Source organism: Homarus americanus, unplaced genomic scaffold, assembly GCF_018991925.1.
Source record: "Homarus americanus isolate GMGI-L3 unplaced genomic scaffold, GMGI_Hamer_2.0 scaffold51859, whole genome shotgun sequence".
Lineage (NCBI taxonomy): Eukaryota > Metazoa > Arthropoda > Malacostraca > Decapoda > Nephropidae > Homarus > Homarus americanus.
The window spans coordinates 11,339,512-11,362,506 of NW_024711292.1; the positions used below are offsets into that span (position 1 = coordinate 11,339,512).

Here is a 22,995-nt window from a genome sequence, read left to right on the forward strand (position 1 = left end):
CCGTATTTCCATCTATCTGTCTATCTATTCATCCGTCCGTAAATTCTTGTACGCATACAGACACTTGGATGACCTTAACGTGAATATCTGTCATTACAGTAGATGTATTAAAGGTTAGAGATTATAACTGAAGGTCAAGGTCACAACTAAAGGTTAACTAAGACATAACACATACTGGCCGGCCCTCGAACCACCTAGGCGTGAATTTGTTTAAGAACTTTAAGGCATAGAAACTGTCACTAACACAATAACCACACCCTTTGTTAACGAGTTATAAGACCCAGTGTCAAGGAATAATTCGAGACGACCAGACATCTTGCCAACTGCACTGGCTAATATAATCCCGGAACACGATCCAGGTTCCCAATTACTGCTGGGTACACAAGGGAAAATGGCGTAAAGAAACTTGTCCATAGTTTCACCCTGCCTGGGGATCGAACCTGGACACACTCGCTTGCAAGACGAGCATGCTGACCAATACATCACAGATTCTCCCTCCTCCTCCTCCACTGCTCCTGTTGCCGCCGTCCCAACAGGACAGCCACTCGTGTGCATTATAAAGAGTAGATGAAGTGAGCACCCCTGGAGGAGGATCTTGTTATGTTAACCAATAAAATTGTATTTTTTTTGTGTGTTTGTGTGTAGGGTGGCGTAATGTTTCTAATGGCAGCATTATGTTAGTGTTAAGGTGCAAGCACTACTTGCTTCCTCTCGCTTTCAGCTACCGCTGCTGGCTAACCCTCGTGGTGAACAGGGAAGCAACTTGCATAGGGACAGCGAAGTAGGTGGGTGGTTGTATCACCGGTAGTGTAGTGATGGTGGTGTGTAGGGTGTAGGTGTGGGTATTGCAGTATTAAGTATAGTGGGTGTAGCATCGTAGGGCGTTATTGTAGCAGTACTTCGGTATTTTTAGGTGGAGATGCATTAATTTAAGTCTGTAGGAGGGTGTACCGATGTAGGTGAGTGTAGGATCCCCCGTGGGAGCAACCTGTTAGGTGGTTGACCGGATGACCTGGAGCTACACTGTGGTCAACCTCAACACCACAACCTAACCACCTGCTCTCTCTCTCTCTCTCTCTTTGTCATCTCCCCACCTCCTTCCCCTCCTCTCCCCGCCGCTCCTCACTCTCCTATCACCCTCTCTCCTCCCCCCCTTCCTATCGCCCCTCTTCCCCCCCTCCGTTCACCCTCCTATCACCCCCTCCTCCCCCCCTTCCTATCTCCCTCCCTCTCCCACCCTCTTATCGCCCCCCCACCCTTCCCTCGTCTCCATGTCATCTCCATACACCCCTATGGCTTCTCCACCTCTTCTTCCCCTGTCATCTTCGTCGACGCCTTTTTGTTTCCTACTAATTATCGCGTATGTCTTTGTTTTTTGGTGGGGGGGGGGTGGGAGGGTTGGGGTGAGGTAGTGTGGGTGGGAGTGGTAGGTGGGAATGCTACTACAACATCACACACTATCACCACCCACCATCACTAGTGCTACTACAACACCACCACCACCATCTCTCAGTGCTACCACCACCACCACCATCACTATCACCACCATCATTAGGTACATAAACACCACCACCACTATCACCATTATCATTAGTACCTCACATTACAACTACCATTATCAGCATCATTATCACTTCCATTATTACCATCATCATCACCACTACCATCGTCATCACCTTACCACAATTACTTAACCACCATCACCACACTACCACACCCACTATTAACCACACAGTGAGCAACGTTACTTCTACCACCACCATCACCACTACTGACCTCGACATTACCATTAGCTAATTATGGGAGAGGAAGCCAGCAGGTCAGGTCACGAAGCTGATGTTTCTACACACGAAAACAACTTTAAAGGGCAAAGGTCATAAAATCCAGTGTTGTATTAAGGTGGTATTATTACGTCACAGGTCACATGAAATTTCTCAAAGGTCAAGTGACAAATTGGTTTTTGATTGGTGAGAATAGATTGGTGGTTCAGAGGTCAGAATAGTGGATTGATTGATAATTGATGAGAGTAGATTGGTGTGCTTGTGTCAAAGATTAAATATTAGTCCGATTGAAGTTGATTCTCGGGTCAGATAATTGATGACCTTAAAAACGATTACCTAAACACCAAATTACCTGATGAATGATAAGGTCAAAGGTCAAAAGTTGGTCAGTTGATTATTGACTTATACAGAGTTAATTACTCGTCTCTTGAGCTTCTGAACCACGAGGTTCTCGGTGGCTGGGTAGTGTAGTGCTGGGTGTACCGGTGGCTGTAGTGTAGTGCTGGGTGTACCGGTGGCTGGGTAGTGTAGTGCTGGGTAGTTGGTAGCTGGGTGTACCGGTGGCTGGGTAGATACCGGTGGCTGGATAGTGTAGTGCTGGGTAATGGCTGGGATAGGGGTGTACCGGTGGCTGGGTAGTGAAGTGCTGTGTACCGTGGCTGGGTGGTGGGCTGGGTGACGGTGGCTGGGTAGTGTAATGCTGGGTGTACCGGTGGCTGGGTAGTGTAATGCTGGGTGTACCGGTGGCTGGGTAGTGTAATGCTGGGTGTACCGGTGGCTGGGTAGTGTAGTGCTGCTGGGCTGCCGGTGGCCTGGGTGGTGTGGTGCTGGGTGTACCGGTGGCTGGGTGGTGGTGCTGGGTGTACCATGTGGCTGGGTGAGTCTGGGTGTACCGGTGGTGGTGTGGTGCTGGGTGCCGGTGGCTGGGTGGTGTGGTCTTTGGGTGTACCGGTGGCTGGGGTGGTGTGTGGTGCTGGGTGTGCAGGTGGCTGGGGTAGTGTGGTGCTGGGTGTACCGGTGGCTGGGGTAGTGTAGTGCTGGGTGTATCTAGACCAGGATCAAATTGTACTGGGTGTTACTGAACAGGTAAACGGCCGAGGTTTACCGGGCCCGTGGTATACCGGGCCTGAGGTGTACCGGGACTGGGGTATACCGGGGCCCAGGGTGAATAGAACTGGTATCAAAAAGAGGAAAAAAGAAATCCTGTTATGCCAGGGGAGGTGGACGACCTTCACCACGTAGCCGGCAGTACTGGTGGTGGCCGGTGTGAGGGAGGGAGTGTGGAGGGAGGCAGTGAGGTAAGGAGGGAGGGTAAGCGTTGTGGAGGGAGCCAGGGAGAGGATGAATGGCATGAGTGGAGGGAAGAGGGGGAAGGAGGAAATAAAGAGGGAGGGAAGTATGTAGGTAAGGGAAATAAGAAAGCAAGCAATAATATGGAGATAAAGTGAGGAGAAAGAGGGGGGAGGGGCAGGGAAGGGAGGGAGAGGAAGAGCAACACGTCTCGCCCTCCCAACTCTACAAGAATACATACGAGTATAATACCGTCTTGTCAAATATCTCGATCAATGTGTAAACGCCCCAGTCACTCAACCTCACCTCACTGTCCACTTCCATCACCAATACCAATGTTTTGCTGTCGTTTCGCCTGTGAATACCTGTTATCGTTGTGTATACTGTAGACAGCAGGGGACCAGTCTGTTGAAAGACTTCGTTCTGGGTCCGAGTATCTGTTTTACCGATGTTGTAGATTTCTAAATGAAAATTTTCTTGTAAAATTCTCTTAAAAATTCGAGATAGAAGTTGAAGAAAATACTTTATAGCGAAAATTCCTTCAGACTCGAAATATAATAAAAACTATGATAGGAAATTTTTCTCTCAGATTTTGAATATTGAATGAAAAACCTATTGAATGTAAACTTTCCGTCTACACTCAAAACACTGAACGAATTGGAAAGAAATCTATCGAACATAATAAACTAAATGTCATCACACGAACGCGTTGAATGAAATGACTTTGTTTTGTAAAGTTTTCGCTCAATACTCGGAAAGTTGAATGAAAAATCATGTTCGTAACACTTTATTTTTCGCTCAGACTGGACTGATAAGGGTAGTCGTTTTCTGTGAATGAACACCGCCTGAGGGACCGACCGTGTGTGTGTGTGTGTGTGTGTGTGTGTGTGTGTGTGTGAGAGAGAACATACAGTACCAGAATCCAAAGTCTCGGAGATATATTTGTTAAATTATATGAATTAAAAGCCGGTTTACTTAAAATACAAATCAATGCTGGGCAGCCAGAGGAAGGAGGGAACACCAGATGGATGGGGTCAAAATTACGCTGAGACTCGACCGTAACGGGATACTTGCTTCTTTCTGATCCATAGTTACAATGGGGAATATTAACGTAACAATTTTCTTGAATCAATTTCAGACGGTGACTCAGAGGGCTATTAATGACTTTGACCTAACCTGACTTTACCTAAGTTTAGCTAACCTAACCTTAACTCATCTAATCTAACCTAACTTGACCTAACTTAATATAATCTAATCTAATTTATCTAATCTAATATGACCTAACCTAAGCCAACCTGACCTGACCTGGCCTCACCTTACCAAACCGACGAAAATCACGAGAATTGACTTGAGGCAAAAAAGTTGCGTTTATTTTTTGTTCGTAATTTTTTTTCTTGAATGTATCGGCTCCATTTATGGATCACCCGCACTTTAATATTTTTACCCACAATTTTTAGGACCCTGTCTCCTACACCCCATCCCGCGTGATTTATATTTCACCGTCTTTGTTGTCCCTCATTATTTGCCTCACCCATTATTTTATGTCTCGTCACGTTTTACTGCCTCACCCATTATTTTATGTCTCGTCACGTTTTACTGCCTCACCCATTATTTTATGTCTCGTCACGTTTTACTGTCTCACCCATTATTTTATGTCTCGTCACGTTTTACTGCCTCACCCATTATTTTATGTCTCGTCACGTTTTACTGTCTCACCCATTATTTTATGTCTCGTCACGTTTTACTACCTCACCCATTATTTTATGTCTCGTCACGTTTTACTGTCTCACCCATTATTATTTCCTTATGTCTCGTTGTATGTTTTACTGGGTTTCATCATATTTTTGGCGTCTTCGCCACGTTTTACTGCCCTCACCTATTATTTTTGCGTCTCGCCACGTTTTACTGTCTTCACCCATTATTTTATGTCTCACCCTCAATTTTTACCCCCACATCATAACATATTATCTCGCCTTGTTTGATATGCCACTGTCTGCCCGGCTCCTCACCCCAGCACCACCACACACGAGAGCCGGACGGAGGACACTTGTGGCTGGCGGCTGCCTTCTCTCTCTCTCTCATGGGGTTCTTGCCTGATAACCCGGTATTACTGACCGCACTTGCCCTCGCCCTAAGAGATCGACACTGCAGGCAGAGACACGAGCGAAATTTCGTCTGGGTGTGGGTTTTTTCTTGATATATACAGTAAGTGAGTCCTTGTGGGGATGAAAGGAAATGCCGGGCGGTGTTCGTTGCTCCTGCTGGTGATATGGAAGTTGTATTGGAGTCTTGAGTCTGTCCTTTCCTGGGGTTGCCTGATCTCTGTGCCAGGAACCTGACCTGACCTAATTTGACCTAACCTACCCTAACCTAACCTAACCCAGTCCAACCTAACCTGTCCTAACTTAACCTAACTTGTCATTACCTAACCGAATCTATCATAAGTTAACCAAACTTAACTTCCTTACCAAGAATTAACCTAACCTACTCCTAACCAAATGTAATCTATTCTTCGCCAAATCTAATATAATCTAACTTAACCATAACATAATTACCCTACCCTACCCTACCCTACCCTACCCTACCCTACCCTACCCTACCCAGCCTAACTAACGTAACAAACCCTACTCCCATCTTAAGATTTTACCTATCCTTCCCTACCCTAACTTGTTTTACCCTTATCAAACCTAACTTAGCGTATTCTATCATAACTTGATCTATCCTAATCTAACCCATCCCACCCTATTCCATCCCACCTCGTTTTACCCCACCACCCACCTAACCTAACTGGACAAGGTAAGGTTAAGTGTGGTGGGGTAGTGTTGTGTGGGGTGGTGTGGTGTGAAGGTGAGGTGGGGTAGAGATAGTGTGGTGGGAAGATGAGCTGGAGATATAGACAGGTCCCTCGAGCAGAATCCAGGTACACTCCAGGTGGTACCAGCCGACAAGATCCAGCTTTAGGAGGAGGAGGACGAGGTGCTGGGGTTAGGGGGAGGGATACAAGTTGACCCCTGAAGCCCAAGTCCAGGTACACTCCAGGCATATTTGTAAGACTGGTTTAAGTACAAAGACTCTTAGTTGATTTGTTAACTACATTACTGCACTAGGTGGTCTTGAAATGTTGAAGAGAGAGAGAGAGAGAGAGAGAGAGAGAGAGAGAGAGAGAGAGAGAGAGAGAGAGAGAGAGAGAGAGAGAGAGAACGGGAAGACAGTGAACAAGGGACGGAAATAGAGGGAGGAAAGTAAAAAAGAGAAGGAAATAGACAGATGGAGAGTGAGGGAAAGAGAAGGAGTAAGTAGATTCATTTCAGCTTCAAAAAATTAGTTACGCTATTATAGCAAGTTAAGCTGTTAAACAAGTTAGTAAATTGAGTAATTGCCCGAGATAGTTAGTTCTTGCTAGTGCAAACCACCAGCCAAGGTCGCCCGAAAGATGGGACGTGTAGGGGAGAAGGGGTGTGAGGGGGGAGGGGCGTGAAGAGGAAGGGGAATGAGGAGGAAGGGGGCGGAGGGGGGAGGGGAGGAAGAGAAGGGGTGAGGGGAGGGGAGGGAAGAGGAAGGGGGCATGAGGGAAGGGAAGGTGAGGGGGAGGGGAGGAAGAGGAAGGGGGCGGGGGAGGATTGAAGAGGAAGGGGGCATGAGGGAAGGGAAGGTGAGGGGGAGGGGAGAAGAGGAAGGGGGGGGTGAGGGGGGAGGGAGCAGAAGAGGAACGGGGCAAGGAGGGGGAGGGGAGTGAAGAGAAGGGGAAGGAGGGAAGGGAGGTGGAGGGGAGGGGGAGGAGGAAGAGGAAGGGGGCAAGGAGGGAAGGTGGAGGTGAGGAGGAAGGGGCGTGAGGGGGAGGAGTGGGGTGCTATAAGGGGCGGAGGGGAGTGAGGGGGATAACAGTTCGACACAAAATTGTCTCTATATCATAAACATACAGTTAAATGATGAAGGAATGAGGAAAAATGGATAATAAATGACGAATACATAAAAGATTAATGAAAATAATGAAAGAATGTGGATAATATTGAGTGTTTTAGGTGGAAAGGGGAACTTTGTTTGTCATCGCTGAGAATAGATGAGTGTTGTGTTGTGTTGTGTTGTGTTGTGATCCTTGTTGACACTTCCTGTACTTGAACAAAATTCCCAGCAGGCAGTTATCCCCAGCAGGCAGTTATCTCCAGCAGGCAGTTATCCCCAGCAGGCAGTTATCCCCAGCAGGCAGTTATCCCCAGCAGGTAGTTATCTCCAGCAGGCAGTTATCCCCAGCAGGTAGTTATCTCCAGCAGGCAGTTATCCCCAGCAGGCAGTTATCCCCAGCAGGCAGTTAGCCCCAGCAGACAGTTATCTCCAGCAGACAGTTATCCCCAGCAGACAGTTATCCCCAGCAGGCAGTTATCCCCAGCAGGCAGTTATCTCCAGCAGGCAGTTATCCCCAGCAGGCAGTTATCCCCAGCAGGCAGTTATCCCCAGCAGGTAGTTATCTCCAGCAGGCAGTTATCCCCAGCAGGTAGTTATCTCCAGCAGGCAGTTATCCCCAGCAGGCAGTTATCCCCAGCAGGCAGTTAGCCCCAGCAGACAGTTATCTCCAGCAGACAGTTATCCCCAGCAGACAGTTATCTTCACTGGACTAGATCCCTCTACCCAAACAATAAGCAAGACACAATAATCTCAGCAGCTGAAGTACCTCGAACTCTCCATACTCTGACAGGTTAGGTTAGGTTAGGTTAGGTGAGGTGAATGCAGATTAGGTGAGGTTAGGCTATATTTTGTTAATTGAGTATGTTAGGTTAGGTGAGGTTAGGTGAAGTTAATTTAGGTTAGGTTAGGTTAGGTGAGGTGAATGCAGATTAGGTGAGGTTAGGTGAAGTTAATTTAGGTTAGGTTAGGTTAGGTCTTATTGGGTGAAGTTAGGTTAGGGTAAGTTAGGTGAAGTTAATTTAGGTTAGGTTAGGTGTTATTAGGTGAGGTTAGGTGAAGTTAATTTAGGTTAGGTTTGGTTAGGTGTTATTAGGTGAAGTTATGTTCGAGGAAGTTAGGTTAAGTTATGTTAGAACAGGTTAAGATAGATGAGGTAAGGTGAGTGATGGTCCCTTAATCCAGGTAACTGCCGGATCACTACTCTTACTGTTAAACACATAACTTGAGACACACTATTGTTCTAACTTCTTCCCAACAAGTGAGATGAAGACCAAGTTGTTCTTTATGTAATTCTCATAACCAGACATCCGGTACGACCCTTCTTTTTTCAACAACTAATTACGTCTTTGTTCCTAGACCGTTTTGTTTAGGTGATGACGTCATTCGTATACGATGAAAGGTCACCCACAAGTTTGATAAAGGTGTAATACAGTGGAGTAGAATAAGATGCAGTCAGCGGGAGGTTAGGCAGTGATTCAGTGCAGCAAAATGAAGTATAATACAACAAGAAAGTTAGCTAGATATTAGACAGTGTACAGTGAGATACAATACAATACAGCAGAATACAATATAATACAACAGGATACAATACAATACATAAAACCAGTTGGGACTGTCTGTCTAGGTTGGCTTCTCTGATTTTTTGCAGTTGTTGTTATTATTATGTTAGGTTATTATTATTATTATTATTATTACAGTATTATTATCATCATATTATTAAAACCACTTGGTAATGACAGTTTTTCTTGACAGAAATTTCCTATTAAAGATTAATACAAAATACATTACTTTCCAAACACTATATATCCACTTAAGTTTGTCGTTACCACATGAGTTTTCGTAGCAAAATTTACACCAACAGTACAATGGCAAGGTCTTGACGCTGGTAGGTACATCGGCCTGACCCTAGACGTCTTGCACACCTTGTATGAATGAGACGCTGGGGGTACTGGGTGAGGGAGTGAGTCATGGAGGGGAGTGTTGTGAGGGAGTGAGTCATGGAAGGGGGTGTTGTGATGGAGGGAGAGTGAATAAGGGAGTAAGTGATGGAGGGAAGGTGGGTGAGGGAGGGAGTGTATGATGGAGAGTGAGGGAGGATGGAGGGAGGGTGGAGGAATGGGGTGAATGATGGAGGGTTGGTGAGTGAGGGAGTGGGGAGGATGGAGGGAGGGGAGGAGGGAGGTGATGGAGCAAGTGATAGAGAGAGGGGGGAGGAATGATGTGTTATAGAGAGGAAAAGGACAGTGAGATGATAAGGCTGGAAAATTGAGATGTGTGGGGGGGACGCAGGGCTGTGGGACTGGCATGCAGGACCATAACCCTGTCTGCTGATGTGAGCCCTGCCCACTCCTGCCTCCCAAGGTCCCTCCTCACTGTCCTGGCCCTGGGGAGGGAGGAGAAGGAGGAACAGTCTGGGAACGTGGGCAGGTTTGATGGAGGAATACAGCAAGAGGTTCTCCTGGGTCCTTTTGATATATATATATATATATATATATATATATATATATATATATATATATATATATATATATATATATATATATTTTATTTACCGAAAGTGGGATTCATGTTACACACACACAAAAAAAAACTATGACACAAGAATATGAGTTATTAAGGAGGTCACCTAGGTTTGTGAGTTTTGAGGTGACTAAAGAGGCCGATACGGGACCCATAGGGTCGTCCACTGAAGTTGAACATGTGGAGGGCTACATCTAGTGCAGGAGGGGCAGCAGCAGCAGCACTTTCCGGCTTTGACGCTTGTCTGCCTCGGTATGCAGTCGGGCTAAATCGAAAGTATTGACACTTTCTCGTGTGGTGCTCCTCCAAGCGTTATGGTGTGGAGTAATTGACTCCCAGGTGAGGGGTCGATTTGTCATTTTTCAGGTTTGTCTTAAGACTATCCTTTTACCTTTACAGTTGCCCTCTAGTTTACGTTTACTATTCGTTAGGTGACAGTAAAGTAGCTGCTTTGGCAGTCTACTGTCGTCCGTGCGGGTAACAGGGCCAGTCCAACATAGTTGTTCATGGATAATGGTAACCTCGTTACTCCTACACTTGGTGTCAGCGAGAATACTGGCATTTGTTCTCTTGTCTTCCCAGCGAACGCATAGGATGGAACATAGACTACGTTGGTGAAAGTTATCAAGTGCTTTGAGGTGCCTCCTGTATGTGACCCATGTCTCGGTGCCATATAGCAGGGTGGGGAGGACTACTGCTTCATATACATCCAACTTTGTAGATAATTTCATTTTCCTACAGCTGAAGACACGGCTTGAGATGAACATCTGATCAGATGTTAAATCTCTTCGTCGATGTCCGCAATGGTGGACAGGCGGGAGCCGAGATACTGAAAGTGGGTAACATTAGAGAGGGTAGTACCGCCTAGCTGGATGGATGATGGAGGTGTGATTGAACCAGGGGCAGGCTGAAAAAGAATCTGAGTCTTAAATACATTTACCTCAAGGCCGAAATGTGCATACTATTTGCTTAGGAGTTCAGGATTTCCTGTATGTCGCTTTCAGTGTGAGCGACAAGGGTGAGGTCGTCTGCATACTGAAGTTAAGTAACGGAGGCTGCCGACACCTTTGTTCCTGCCTAGAGTCGCCATATGTTGAAAATACCCTTAATCTGGTAGTGGATGTTCACCCCGCCAGCTAAATTGGCACTGGCACGAGTAAGGAAGGCAGCCAAGAAAATGGAAAAGAGAGTTGGTGTCAGTACACATCCTTGTTTTACCCCCTGTGGATGAGGAAGAACTCAGACTGGGTGCCATTGTGCAGGACACTGTGCCGTTCATGCCATCATGGAGTTGCCTCACATTGGTGATGAATTTTGATGGGCAGCCGAAACGGCTGACGCCCGTATTATTAAACAACATCTTCCCTTGAAGAGGGTCGTCGTGTTTCAACCCGAGTTTTAAACAAAATGAGTCCTGAGGGACACCGCAGTACTGTACTTAACGGGGTGGTGTGGCGGTAAAATTAACTAATTCCAATATTATAAATTAATGTTGTTTAATAATACGGGCATGAGTGTCCGCCAGAGGGCTTCCCTGTTGACCAAGTCGAATTGAATTGAATTGAAACAGTTTATTTAGCCAGAAAAACACAGATACAGAGTGGATAATAATAAAATATTAACATGGCTGAGCCAGTTGAGAACCTGAGCTCTTTTAGGCACTTGACATATACTATACATTTATCTCAAGGAAGTATTATGTAACATTTAGTATCATCTGGAATAGTACAATAGCATGGTGGTAATAAGAACATCTCATAATGTTACCACGGTTATCACTTCAATATTTATTAATTTTATTTATTTATTATTTTTTATTTAATTTTATTTTTTTTAGTTTATTTATTTATTTAATTTTTATGTATACATAAATTACAGTGGAATTGAAAAACATAAGTATAATGGGGGAGCAGTACAACATGGGTTGTACAGTAATAAGGTTGAACAAGAGGACAGAGCTGTCAGGATTATGTCTAGTTGGCAATTATGTTTATTGCAATGGTAATTACTTATCTATTTACATGATAATTTCCGATAAAACGGTTTTGATGGTACAATAAAAGCAGGTACTGTAAATATAGTAGGCTTTACAAGAAATATTAATACTTAGACAATAGATATTTTTTAAGAGATGATTTAAAGGAAAGGAGCATAGTCTTTGCTCGATGGGTGAGGGTAAGTTGTTCCACACCTCACCATGATATTTTATGGAGGTCTGGGACTGAGAGGAGCGCATGAGGGGTGGTCTTAGTAGCTCTGGGTGCCTTAAGTTGTATCTCTGATTATTCCGGAACTGGAAATAATTGTTGTCAAGCAAGTGATTGATAGATTTGTAAACAAAGAGAGCACAGCAGTAGGTGTTAATATTTTCGAATTTTAAACTTTTCAATGTAGCAAATTTCTCGTTTGTGTGATCTGTTTTTTCAAGTAGGTCATTGTCCGTACAACTCTCTTTTGTGCAGTAACCAGAGATTGTGTTTTTGAAGAGCCAGAGGCCCCCCATAGTGTGTGACAGTGTATCAGGTGTTGGTAAACAAGATCATGATAGATTTCTTTCATTGCTGTGAGAGTGAGTGACTGTCGAGTGTGATACATGATACAGCACTGTTTATTGACTTTACTGTGAATGGCTTGTATGTGGTTTCTCCAGTTAAGTTTCTCATCAACAATAACTCCGAGGAATTTAGTATTTTGTTCGCATTTGAGGACTGTATTACCAAGGTACAGGGGGTCCAAGTCTGGGGGTAAGTTTTTCCTGTGAAAGATTGTGTAGTGGGTTTTCTTAAGGTTTAAGGTCAGTTTATTACGTATTACCAGGTCCCGACTTTAGTTAATTCAGTGTTCATAGTTTTCATCAAGGAATGGAGGTCTGAGTTGCTGGCATAGAGATTACTGTCGTCTGCAAATAAGTTGTATTTTATGAGTGAGCTGGCGTGTACTATGTCGTTTATGTACAACAAAAACAGTACTGGACCGAGAATGGAGCCTTGGGGGACTCCATACAAGATTGTCGAGGAGTCAGATTGGTGGTTATTATAGCAGACATACTGCATCCTATTGGACAGATATGAGGTAAGCCAATTCTGGGACTGGCTCCTAACGCCGTAATGTTCAAACTTTGAAAGGGGGATGGTATGGTCGACAGTATCGAAGGCTTTAGAGAGGTCCAAGAATATACCGACCGTGAACTGACTGTCATCAAAGGAATTTAAGATGTCATAAGTAAAGGATAGCAGAGCACTCTCAGTCGGCCTTCTAGCTCTAAATCCAAACTGGGAGTCTGTAAAGATGTTATTGGCATTGCAGAAGGAATTTAGTCTATTACGTGCTAGCTTTTCCAGTATCTTACTCAAGGCTGGGAGGACTGATATGGAGCGGTAATTCTTGAAGAAACCTTTGTCCCCAGATTTTTTATATGCCGGGTGAACTTTAGCAATTTTCCGTTTATCAGGAAAGTCACCACTAGTGAAGGAGGAGCTACATATGTGTAGGAGAACAGGTAGTAATAAGTGGGCTACTTTCTTAATGATGCTCATTGGTATATTGTCTTCGCCTGCTGCTGCTGCAGCATCTTGGACATTTTTATGATGGCCAGTAATTCATCTGCTGTGACAGGCATTAGTTAGGTCGATGAAGGCCATGTACGGGTCACGACACTGGTCTCTTTACTTATTCTGTATCTGGCGGGCAACAAAGATCATGTCAGTGGTGCCACGTGATGGTCTAAAGCCACATTGAGATTCTGGGAGGAAGTTTTCCGCTTCAAGGAGGAGTCTGTTAAGGAGGACTCGGGCAATAAGCTTACCAGCTACGGACAGCAGCGAGATCCCGTGGTAGTTGCCACAGTCTGACCGGTCTTCCTTGTTCTTATAGATATTGACGATGGAGGCATCTTTAAGAGCTTGGGGGATTTCCTCCTTTTCCCATATATTTTACAGGAGAGAGTGGAGACGGCTGGGAAGCAGAGGTCCTTCTTCTTTATACACCTCGGCTGTGATTCCATCAGTGTGAAAAACACAACAATTCACAGGAAGCTTCCTGTGAATTGTTGTGTTTTTCACACTGAGGCTCGACTCAATTAATTTAATACCCCCTGTATGGTTTTTTTTTATTTTAATTTTGTACGTAGGTCTCCCGTCATTTTTATTCGGTTTAAAGTATAATGCTCTTTTAAAAACTTTTTCGGAAGGTATTGACCTGACCTGATGTTTTGTAGGTCACTTTTTGTATATAAGCCTTTCTCAGTCCCTGTAACTTCTGTTGCCTCTAAAGATGTCTTGAATAAAGACGAATGCTAAGGTGCTCCAGTGCTTCCCTTTTCCTGTGTGGTTTTATATATATATATATATATATATATATATATATATATATATATATATATATATATATATATATATATATATATATATATATATATATATATATATATATATATATATATATATATATCGGTATATAGTGTAATGATATGGGAAAGGGTGGTGATATCTGACTGCAGGTCGGTCAACTCAGGGAGTGGTATAAGTGTTGTTCATCATTGAGGCCACTAACTAGTACGGGTGTGAGTTACTAATGATCGTTGTTTGTGTTGCAGGTGTGACTGGTGTGGGTGGAGTGAGCCACACGCTGGGGCCGTTGGACGGGTCCCTCTACGCTACTGTGACCAAGAAGCGTCAGCCGCCGACTGCGTCGCCACACTCACCTGTGTCGCCGCATGCACCCTTGGGTCACACGCCCTCGCCGCACGGTCTTGTTAACGGCCGCTACGCCGCCTCTATAGACTCGGGTATTGCCTCCAGCAACTCGGCGGGCGCAGCGCCCGTCTCTCCACCGACTTCAGATACTTCCCAGACGTCAGGAGAATCCCGCGGCACGGCGGCGGCAGTGGCAACGGGGAGGGTGGGTGCCGGGGGGGCACCACCCCTTGTAGATGCTCGCCAGCTGGATGAGCTGCTCCAGGGTATGCTCCTCGACATCCAGAGCATCCCCGACCTCCGCCCCAGCCAGACCCCCGCCCCGGACATAGACTCCATCAGGTGTCCGGACTTTAGCATGGCACCCAAGACGGAGACGCGGCCCAGCTTGGCGTCACGGACTTCTGGGGATATGCACCAGTACGGCCCACAGCCGCCACACTCCCCCGTGAACGGTTACAGCGGCTCCACCACCCACGACTCCCTTCTAGACACTTCCCTCAGCACCACCGCTGATGACCTCCCCTACCACGCCCGCACCGACAGTAAACCTTTCAGCTATGGCGCTGTGACGTCATCTCCACTCCTGGGGAGACGCCGCACAGCTTCTGAAGGTGGAGATGGAGCTCCCGCGCCACCTTCACCCTCGATACATCGCCGTAACTCCCGCGAGACCTTGGGTCAGGCTCGTGCAGGCTTGGAGTCTCCGCGGCTGGTACGGCGTATGTCAGGCAGCGTTGGGGGCAGCCCGGCTGAAGGCACAACTGGCACCAGACGTTCTCCGTCACCGTCGCCGTCACCAGAACCCGGGAGTCGTGGTGGGACGTTACAGCGGCAACGGTCACAAACATTAACCACCCGCCTCATCTCCGGGGTGGACGGCACACTCACCCGTTCAGAGCACACCAGGTCTGCATCCAGGCTCGACGACTCCTTCGACTTCCCCATTGACCAACACAGGTGAGTCTCAGCTGATTTTTAATTAGACTCCAACTCCGACTGTCCCATATAGTTATCTGATCCTGACCTTGATTTGGGTGACAACAAAACGTAATGGCACGATCTGACCTTAAATGATTTTAACGGGTACCTGAAGGCTTGTTCAGGTGTAAACTTCCTGATGGGTCATAATTTACTTCCCGGGTGAGTTACTGTTGTGAATTGTGACCAGCCAGGTGAATTAAACTGATCTCCAGGAGAGAGTTAAACTGTCATATCATTTGAGGTTAGTCGTTAAGGTGTTACTAGCTACATGATACGAAGGACTCAGTTTAAACAACTCGACCTAAAGGTGATCTTTAAACTGGGAGCTTTTTCGATTACCTCCTCCCATCTTTCCCAAGTTAAACTATTATAACAGGTTTAATATGTGAAGCTGTTAGTGACTTAAATTACGAACTTGCTAACCTTTAATGTGTAAATATTCGTTTATCTTGCCCGAGAACCTTAGACAGTCACTATGGACCGGTCATGACAGTCTCTAGGATGACTTCATTAGACAGTCACTATGGACCGGTCATGACAGTCTCTAGGATGACTTCATTAGACAGTCACTATGGACCGGTCATGACAGTCTCTAGGATGACTTCATTAGACAGTCACTATGGACCGGTCATGACAGTCTCTAGGATGACTTCATTTCATTGGTCACACCATAATATACCTTGCCAGATTAAACTAACTTACTTACCTGGCCCAAACTATAACCTTCCTGACCTCCCCAAACTCTCCTAAAAGACCGGGTCAAACAGTAACCCACCTGATATTGGTCTCCCCAGATAGACCATGTGGAAAGGGTGTAGTTGATGTGTGATAAACTGCTCTTCTGGTAGATTGAAACGTAACCTTCCCCATGCACACTAAGCTGGCGTCACGGTGTTGGTTATCACTCGGCACGACAGTACACTTCTGGAGGTGTTACTACCGGTGTGTCTCCACTCTGGCGCGGCGCCTCGGGGTGTACAGCGAGAAGGGTGTTTATTTTGGCCTGGTCACGCAGCTACAATGAAGCTACAGTAATTGTAGGTATTTTACTGTATTTCCCGGTCATCAAACATGTTGTATTTAGGTCACTGTAACAAGCTGGCATTTAGAGAGTAAATTTAGAAAGGTAACAAAGTAGTTACTCGAAGACAAAAAAGACGATTGCCAGCGGGATCGGGCGAGGCCGGGTAGCAAGACTATAGGGAGGGAATCAACCCTCGCTACTCGTGCACTCATTTTACCGAGTCATTAGTAATTACCAGATCACTGCCATCTATAATCATCTCATGGGTTCAAGTCTTAGAGTACAAACGTACCAAGGCTACCATCTTTTTTTGTGTTAGAGCTGGTCGTGTGTGAGTCACGGCTGGTTTGCCTTATATGCAACACTAAGTTATTAACCATGCGTGAGTGTCAAGGTTGTTGGGCCGACATGCAAGAGGTTCTCGTGTGTCGGGTTGGTGAGATTATCGAGTGCTGTTCCTCTAGGCCTTTGTCGTGACCCATCAGTCTGAATTGGTGTTTCTTGAGGATCTGTTCCCTTTTTTCTTCGTAATTAAGAGACATGTTTGGCTTGGTATTCCTCAAAGAACCTGTCTGTTTCGCATGTTAAGGCACTTTGATCTCGCCTGTTTCTTCTGGTGATCCTCTGGGTACTTTTTGATGTCACCCTGTACTTTGTCTTGTGTTCCTTAAGTTACTTGTGTAGTCTAACCTTGTAACAATAAGGACCATTTCTCTGCGGTTTTTTATGGCATAATATGTGTAAAATGAGATGGAGCACTATTAACCTCAGTGAGAGGATGAAGGACAGGGATGATATTAAAGGCTGAGAAAAAGATATATCGATTAAACCTTCAGGTAGGTAATGTACAGAGTTTGGCTGTATTATTATTTATTGTTGTAGCCACAATAGGCGTTAGCACTAAATATATGTGGCTGCTTTTTGTTGTTTGCTACTTCTGTTTATTGTGTCTGCCGGCCCACCCTCCCTCCTTACTATCTCTCATTATTGTGTCTGCCGGCCCACCCTCCCTCCTTACTATCTCTCATTATTGTGTCTGCCGGCCCACCCTCCCTCCTTTGCTATCTCCCATTATTGTCTGCCGGCCCACCCTCCCTCTTGCAATATTGTGTCTGGCCCACCCTCCTCCTTGCTATCTCCCCATTATTGTGTCTGCCGGCCCACCCTCCTCCTTGCTATCTCCCCATTATTGTGTCTGCCGGTCTGCTGGCCCACCCTCCTCCCCTCATTGTGTCTCGCCGGCCCACCCTCTCCTCCTGTACTATCTCTCATTATTGTGTCTGCTGGCCCACCTCCCTCCTCCCCTTACATCTCTCATTATTGTGTCTGCCGGCCCACCCTCCCTCCCCTATCTCTCATTATTGTGTCTGTTGGCCCACCCCTCCCTCCTTCTCTCTCATTATTGTGTCTGCCGGCCCACCCTCCCTCTATCTTACTTCCCATCTCATTATTGTGTCCATGGCCCACCCTCCTCCTTTACTATCTCTCATTATTGTGTCTGCCGGGCCCACCCTCCCTCCTTACTATCTCTCATTATTGTGTCTGCCGGCCCACCCTCCCTCCTTACTATCTCTCATTATTGTGTCTGCCTGCCGGCCCACCCTCCCTCCTTACTATCTCTCTCATTATTGTGTCTGCTGGCCCATTGTGTCTGCTGGCCCACCTCCTCCTTTTTGCTATCTCTCTCACACTCTCACCTCTCCTACTATTGTGTCTGCTGGCCCACCCTCCTCCTTGCTATCTCTCATTTTCATTGTGTCTGCCGGCCCACCCTCCCTCCTTTTTACTACTTCCTCATTGTGTCTGCCGGCCCACCCTCCCCCTATCTCTCATTATTGTGTCTGCCGCCCACCCTCCTCCTACTATCTCTGTCTGCCGGCCCACACCTCCCTCCTTGCTATCTCTCATTATTGTGTCTGCCGGCCCACCCTCCCTCCTTACTATCTCTCATTATTGTGTCTGCCGGCTCATTATTGCTATCTCACATAACAGGCTCCACCACCCTCCTCCTTCTTGCTATCTCTCATTATTGTGTCTGCCGGCCCACCCTCCCTCACACCTTGGCCCACCCTCCTCCTTGGTTATCTCTCATTATTGTGTCTGCCGGCCCACCTCCTCCTTGCTATCTCTCATTATTGTGTCTGCTGGCCCACCTCCTCCTTGCCATCTCCACACTGTGTCTGCCGGCCCACCCTCCCTCCTTTTTGCATCTCTCATTATTGTGTCTGCCGGCCCACCCCCTCCTTACTATCTCTCACATTGTGTCTGCCGGCCCACCTCCTCCCCCCACCCTGCCGGCCCACCTCCCTCCTTACTATCTCTCATTATTGTGTCTGCTGGCCCACCCTCCCTCCTTACTATCTCCTCATTATTGTGTCTGCCGGCCCACCCTCACACAGGTCTGCTCGGCCCACCCTCCCTTGCTATCTCTCACATTATTGTGTCTGCCGGCCCACCTCCTCCTCCTTGCTATCTCTCATTGTGTCTGCCGGCCCACCCTCCCCCTCTTACTACTATCTCTCATTATTGTGTCTGCTGGCCCACCTGGCCCCCCTTATTCTCACACAGGGCGTCTGCTGGCCCACCCTCCTCCTCTCTTACATATCTCTCATTGTGTCTCGGCCCACCTCTCCTTACTATCTCTCATTATTGTGGCCCACCCTCCCCCTCCTACTATCTCTCACCTCCCTCCTTTATTGTGTGTCTGCCGGTGCTATCTCTCATTATTGTGTCTGGCCCACCTCCTCCTCCTTACTACTCTCTCATTATTGTGTCTGCCGGCCCACCCTCCCTCCCCTTGCTATCTCTCATTATTGTGTCTACGGCCCACCTCCCTCCTTTTTGCCATCTCTCATTATTGCCCTGCTGGCCCACCCTCCCTGCCGGCCCACCCTTCCTCACTATCTCTCATTATTGTGTCTGCTGGCCCACCCTCCCTCCTTACACCCCCTCCCTCCTACTATTGTCTGCCGGCCCACCCTCCCTCCTTACTATCTCTCATTATTGTCTGCCGGCCCACCCTCCCTCCCTTATCTCTCTATTGTGTCTGCTCATTCCACCCTCCCTCCTTGCTATCTCTCTCAAGTCTGCCTGGCCCACCCTCCCTCCTTGCTATCTCTCATTATTGTGTCTGCCGGCCCACCCTCCCTCCTTTGCTATCTCTCATTATTGTGTCTGCTCGGCCCATCTCTCCTCCTTACTATCTCTCATTGTGTCTGCCGGCCCACCCTCCCTCCTTACTATCTCTCATTATTGTGTCTGCTGGCCCACCCTCCCTCCTTGCTATCTCTCATTATTGTGTCTGCCGGCCCACCTCCCTCCTTACTATCTCTCATTATTGTGTCTGCTGGCCCATCCTCCTCCTTACTATCTCTCATTATTGTGTCTGCCGGCCCACCCTCCCTCCTTGCTATCTCTCATTATTGTGTCTGCCGGCCCACCCTCCCTCCTTGCTATCTCTCATTATTGTGTCTGCCGGCCCACCCTCCCTCCTTACTATCTCTCATTATTGCGCTGCCTAACGCTTTTCTAAATCGACTTGCAATGTGAAAGTTGTAACACGTTTGTGTAGCTTGGATACAGTTCCTCATTACAGTAATTGTGTGGCGGAGGTCGCCACTGCCGGGGAGGGGACAGCTGACTGGTTGACCTCGTGTCTTGTGGCACTTTATGGATGCCTGTAAAATTGCTGGTTCAGTGTGTCAGTGGTGGTGGCTGGTGACCTGCCTCAAGGTTGGGGTGTGACCTGCATAAGCTTGTTGTTTTAGCCCACTTAAGTCGAGGATTCACTGAGTTTTAGACATATTTTCAACCTTCTGAAACTTCCGGGTGGATTGTGTTGAAACTACACAATTGTTCCTTGGGTGACTCTCTTTCCGATGTGTGTCATTTACACAACATATCCAAAACTACCAGTCAGAGGCAACTGATGTGTGGCGGCAGTGTTCCCTGAGTCACCGTCTTTTACAGGGCAACCATTCGAGGCTCATGGTCCTCTTGCTGATTTATATTGTATTGCATTTGTTAATTATTCGCATCTAGTAAGTATTGGAGAAAGTGGCGTTTCGACCCCACAATAAAAATACATTTTTTTTTCAAATTTCTGATTTGGGTTAGATTACCAAAGCTGCTAAGGAACATACTGGTTCAGTTTCTGGGGTAAACCAATTAAAATGTTTATATTGAGCCCCGCTAAATGTTTTTTAAATGACTTAATTGTGTTACATTTGTTAAATATTGTTTCACATGCAAAATCGAACATTAATATTGTCAGTCATTAAATATTGAAGTGTTTACACAACATGTTGAGGAAAGACGACTGAAGTGATTGAGAGGCTCTTGTTTAGGTTTGCCAAGTATGAAGGAATTAAACTTTTGCTGTATCTTATATTCTTAAGTAATCTCCATGTAAGATATTGTTGTCACAAATGTCATCTTTTCTACACGAGAGGGCGAGTTAAGGTCCCCCCTCCACCACCCTGCGCCCTCCAGTACCAATACTAAACTCTGTCGTTACCTGATAGTTCCATGTGTATATTCTTGCCAGTACAGTATAGTGTCACATAGATAATAATATTGATTGTGAATATAACATGACTCTGCTTTCTGCCAGTGGTTGTAACTTCTCTCACAGATTTGAATATATATATATATATATATATATATATATATATATATATATATATATATATATATATATATATATATATATATATATATATATATTCACAAAGCAATGGAAACGTCCAGTACAGTACAGTGTTCATGGTATTAGCTAGTGATCATCATAAACGTGTATGGAATTGTAAATGCAAGGAAGTGAACAGCTGTACAGGAGTGCTGATGGTGACGGTAGGAGCCCTGGATGACATACTGTACAGTAGTAGACCATCATAGAGTCATGTAGTATGTGACAGTGACCCTTAATAACAATTAACAACAGAATTATACCCTGAATCATGTACACTCTCCCCCCTTAATATCGGCCCCCTTTTCTCATCGATACAGTGTGTCACAGTGGACGAATATTTCCGATCACTAATTGTGATTCTTTGCATTATGTTGGTAGGCCTGCCTTCCTAGTCTCTGAGGTTGCCAGTTATTATTTCTGGAATTTATTGTAAGTAGGGTGAATCAACGTGCTCCATCTTCAGTAGAATAATATAATGATATTAATGTAGCGAAAATATATCAACGGCAGTCAAATGGTGGGTGTTCCGCTGTAAATCCACGACCAACACTAGTACCCGAGACTCATCGGAAAACACAACTTGCACCGACAGAGATCGTCTCGTAGTGTATATCAGACAATATTCCGTTGCCAGCACGAATCATGAGATGATACATTATATTTATAATTGTAATCTCATCAATTGCGATATAAATAATGTCGAAATGCAGCAAATCATAATGTCATTGTAATTGGATCTGGCATCATAATACACCTGCAATCACTATATTTACAAATGAATAATATTGGATCATAGTGTTTCATATTTCGTTCGAAGCGATTCCATTGTAACCTCGGTTCATGAAAACATAGTAACGTCATATTTCTATTTGGTAACCCATCCCCTGAGGCTGAAATAGTACTGTACCTAAGGTGCATAAATCAGCGGGTTTACTCATGATGTTATTGGTTTTGCATATGGTATCACAATTCATCCTTTTTCATTACATTATGTAGAGAATAGGTGGTACACTGAAGATATCATGGTGATTATCAGGTGCAAGAAGAAAGAACGAAAGGTGCAACTCACAATCAGAAATACCAACTGAACCGAGACTGCTGTGCTCGTGTTATTGTGTTTAATTCCAAATACATCAGGCCCAGGGGGGGCCGATGCTTTGTTGGGAGAGTGTGCACTGATATCTTATGAATTAACTATAAGCTTCTGTTCTCTGAATTTGAAGAAGCTTACTATGATAGTATTGTGCTTGAAGATGACGGTGACGGTAACTTACCATGGTAGTGTCGTGCTTGAAGGTGACGGTAACTTACCATGGTAGTGTCGTGCTTGAAGGTGACGGTAACTTACCATGGTAGTGTTGTGCTTGAAGGCGACGGTGACGGTGACTTACCATGGTAGTATTGTGCTTGAAGGCGACGGTGACTTACCATGGTAGTGTCGTGCTTAAAGGTGACGGTGGGTCCATAATCTTGACTGTCTGTACATTTTTTACTAAGCCTTCGGTGCGTGTTATTGTTATAATGCTCTTACTGAGCTTCAACAACTAAGGTCTTTCAGTACTTAACAAGGTTAGTAATTCCACTATTCCAACAACATTTAGAAAAATTATGATATAAAACTCTGAAGTCGGTGCGTGGGAGGCAGCGGTGTCCTGCTTATCATCTTATAAATATTTCGCTCTACAAAAACATTAATATTATTATAGTATACGAAACCTAGAACCTTGTGTATATCATCAGGGGGTTGGTGATTCCCCCCCAGGAAGACTTCTGCATGTTCACTGTTGATGCTCTCTGGATAACCTTTTAGCAAGCTGAGTGTGCGACTTTATAGGCAGGGAGTGACCTGCTGCCAGGCTGAGGGTTGCGATCTCTATCCAGATTTGCCCCACGCAGGCGCGGGACTAGTTTATTAGCACCACCTTCCATCTTATGCATGACGGAGCGCCAAAGTATTGCAGGCGCCCGACATGGAAGCAATGCAGAGGGCATGCTTGTCTGTTGAGACTTATATCTGCAGGCTGGAGCAAGAGTGGCGTGACCTACCTCGGGGTAGGTCGGTGCCTCATTATTATTGGCGGGGTCAGTCAGGACGCCTTCGCCCACCCC

General features: G+C 45.8%; 1 protein-coding gene across 1 annotated transcript in view; it reads left to right on the forward strand.

Moving 5' to 3' along the window:
• Positions 1–22,995, forward strand: part of LOC121867324 (tensin-1-like) — a 108,209-nt gene that overhangs the window by 23,751 nt on the left and 61,463 nt on the right. Inside the window, exon 2 of the mRNA XM_042367271.1 lies at positions 14,089–15,148. Coding sequence (XP_042223205.1) covers positions 14,089–15,148 — 1,060 coding nt within the window. The remainder of the gene's footprint in view (positions 1–14,088; positions 15,149–22,995) is intronic.